At 68.3% G+C, this 2,613-nt stretch overlaps 1 protein-coding gene across 1 annotated transcript; it reads right to left on the bottom strand.

Moving 5' to 3' along the window:
• Window positions 1-535: 535 nt before the first annotated feature.
• Window positions 536-1,804, bottom strand: CLDN2 (claudin 2). Its single transcript, XM_085319601.1, has one exon. The coding sequence runs from the start codon at window positions 1,624-1,626 to the stop codon at window positions 931-933; it is 696 nt and encodes a 231-aa protein (XP_085175727.1). The 5' UTR covers window positions 1,627-1,804; the 3' UTR covers window positions 536-930.
• Window positions 1,805-2,613: the final 809 nt, after the last annotated feature.

The raw sequence follows: 2,613 nt of genomic DNA, 5'->3' as shown, positions 1-2,613 counted from the left end.
GCGTGTCTCCAGGACCCCGGGTGAGAAGTGCTGCGGGGGGCAGGTGGCCCCAGACCGTGGCCACATACCCCGTGGGCAGGACCGCCTCGCTGCCCCCCGCTTCGCCCGCCCAGCGCGTAGGCAGGGCCAAAATCCAACCGGCGCCGCTGCCGGCTGCCCCGGTCCGCTCCCTTCCCATCTCCGTGCCGTGGCGGAGCGGCGGCAGTGGCCACGGTGGCGTCAGCCAGTCCGCGGGCACACGGTCACCCTGTCCCTCTGCAACATCCCCCACCGGGCTCCCCGGCCGCGCGGGGAGGCTCCYGGGCCCGCGGTGCCGGAGGAAAGCTCAGACGCAGCCCAGCTAGAAACGCGGATTTATTGCAGCGCTGGTTTGAAATCAGCACTCGACCCTGCGATGGCGGCTCCAACCCGCGGCGGCCCCCACGGACACCCGGCGGCCCCCGCAATGCCTCTGCTCGGCCCCGCGGCGCGGCACACGCGGTGGCCCGGCAGGCGAACCCTCGGGGCACCCCGCGGAGGCGCCCGGGGCCGGCACGCTTGCTGGGGCTGCCGTGCCCGCGCGGCTGGGGTCTGCCCGCGGCGCGGCCGCGGCGTCGCCGCTCTTCCACCCGCCAAGGCTCGTGAGCGGCGCTCCCCGCAAGCCGACAGCGCCACGCCAAGCAGGTAACAGCAGTCGAATCTGGGGTCTTTCACCAACTTAGGTAACCAGCTGGGATCTCTAAAACAGTAGCAAGGCTCTTGGGGGGCGGCGGGGAGAGCAGACTGAAACCCCCTGAGCACACGTGYGCGAGCGAGAGAGCTGAGCACGAGAGACGGTGCTGCAGCCTCCCCTCTTACCGACCGCCCTTTGCACCAGCCCACAAGTTTCGCAAAGCTGGGCAGGTGGTGGCCAGGTTCCCACCTTGCCATCGGGGCAGCTCTGGGGACCCTCTACACGTATCCCGTCAGTTTGTAGGAGCCAAACTCGCTCTTGGTCTTCTGCGTCTGGCTCATGGAGGGCCGGGGGCTCTTGCCCGCCAGCAGCCGCGGCTGGTAGGTGCCGTGGTAGGTGTCTGGTGAGTCCCGGGGAGGGCAGGAGGCACAAAGGATGAAGCCACCGATGAGGGAGAACAGGGAAGAAATGATGCCCAGGTAGAGCGCCTCACCGATCTCATACTTGGTGCTGTCAGGGAGTAGCGGGTTGTAGAAATCCTGCAGCACCACGTGGATGTTCCAGACCACAGGGATGAAGCAGAGCAGCCCTCCRAGCACAAAGACCACACCACCCATCACTGCCACCCTGTCCTTGGCCGGCGAGCCCTGCATGAAGATGGTGCACCTCATGCCCATGATGGCGATGAGGCAGGCGAGGGAGGAGACGGCGCTGGAGCTCACCATCAGGGCCTGGGCTGCCTGGACATCGGTGGGTAGGTTGAGCAGGGAGCTGTAGATGTCGCACTGGGTGATGCCCGTGCTGTACGTGGCACACTCCATCCATAGCCCCTTGGTGAAGCCCACGGCTGTCACGATGCTGGACCCGATGTAGGAGCTGATCTTCCAGCTGGGCAGCAGCGTGGTTATCAGCGTGCCGATGTAGCCCAGGAAGGCCACGGTGTAGCCCACCAGCTGGAGCCCCACGGAGACCATGCTGGCGCATGCACGTTACCTCCCTGGGGCTCGCTGTGCCGCTGCCTCTCACCCGGCTTGCTGGCAGCTCTCCTGCGTGTGYGCCTACCTCCCCATGGCCCGGCCGGTGGCTCCTCTCCACCTCGCTCCCGGGGACGCCGGTTTTGTGCAGGCAGTGGTGTGTGGGTGGGAGCAGGGGGGAGGAGAGGTTACCTGGAAGAGTGAAAAGCAATCCCTCCCCGATTAACGATTGACCCGAAGCTCTGGAGAAACGCCAAGCGCCCTTTCACCTCTGCTATCTTCCCGGTTGAGCTTCAGAGGCAGAGCAGCGCTGCCCGGGAAAGGCGCCAGACCGCCAAAGCCCTCCTCGGTGCTGGGCCGCTGCCGGGTGCGGGAAGGGGGCGAGCCGGCCCCGCTAGCGACGCGCCGGCGGCCGCCGCGCGTGGAGGGGCCCGCTGCCTCTCCCAGGCAGCCGGCTGTCCTGGCAGGCGGGGACCCGTGGGCACCGCTGCCCGCGGGGCTGGCGGCCGGCTGTCAGCGGCACCCGTGTGTTGTAGCGCTGCGGTTCATGGAAATGCTCCTCTGCCGCTGTCAATGCATCAGCTTTTGAGACTGCAGCTAACCTTGCGTTTTCCGCTACACCCTCCGGCAAGAAAGCCGGTTACTGCTGTGCATTGCTCGCGCGGGACCTGCTGCAGGTGATTTTGGGCAGCAGCCCCAAAGCTTCCCTGCAGAGCTGGAGGAGGCGCACTGCCCCCCTGCCCGTCTCTGCGCGGGGCTCGCCTGGGGCGGTGTGTCGCCGTCCAGCCTTCCCCGCAAGCTGCAGGCGTCCGGCTGGGCCCGTGCAACGGGGCGCGCCGGCCCGAGGCAGAAACGCGGCTGTGACCCTGCCTGCGCCGCTGGGGACGGCACCGGGAGGGACGGCACGTGACAGCGACGGCTGCGTCCCCGGGAAAGCCCGGAGGTCCGCGGAGGGCAGCGTTACGTCAGGGCCGGGCGCGCGGGGGC

Source organism: Rhea americana, unplaced genomic scaffold (assembly GCF_003343005.1).
Source record: "Rhea americana isolate MKP2758 unplaced genomic scaffold, rheAme1 scaffold_6, whole genome shotgun sequence".
NCBI lineage: Eukaryota > Metazoa > Chordata > Aves > Rheiformes > Rheidae > Rhea > Rhea americana.
The sequence above is the reverse complement of the archived record's forward strand: the minus strand, read 5'-3'. Positions and strand labels throughout refer to the sequence as shown.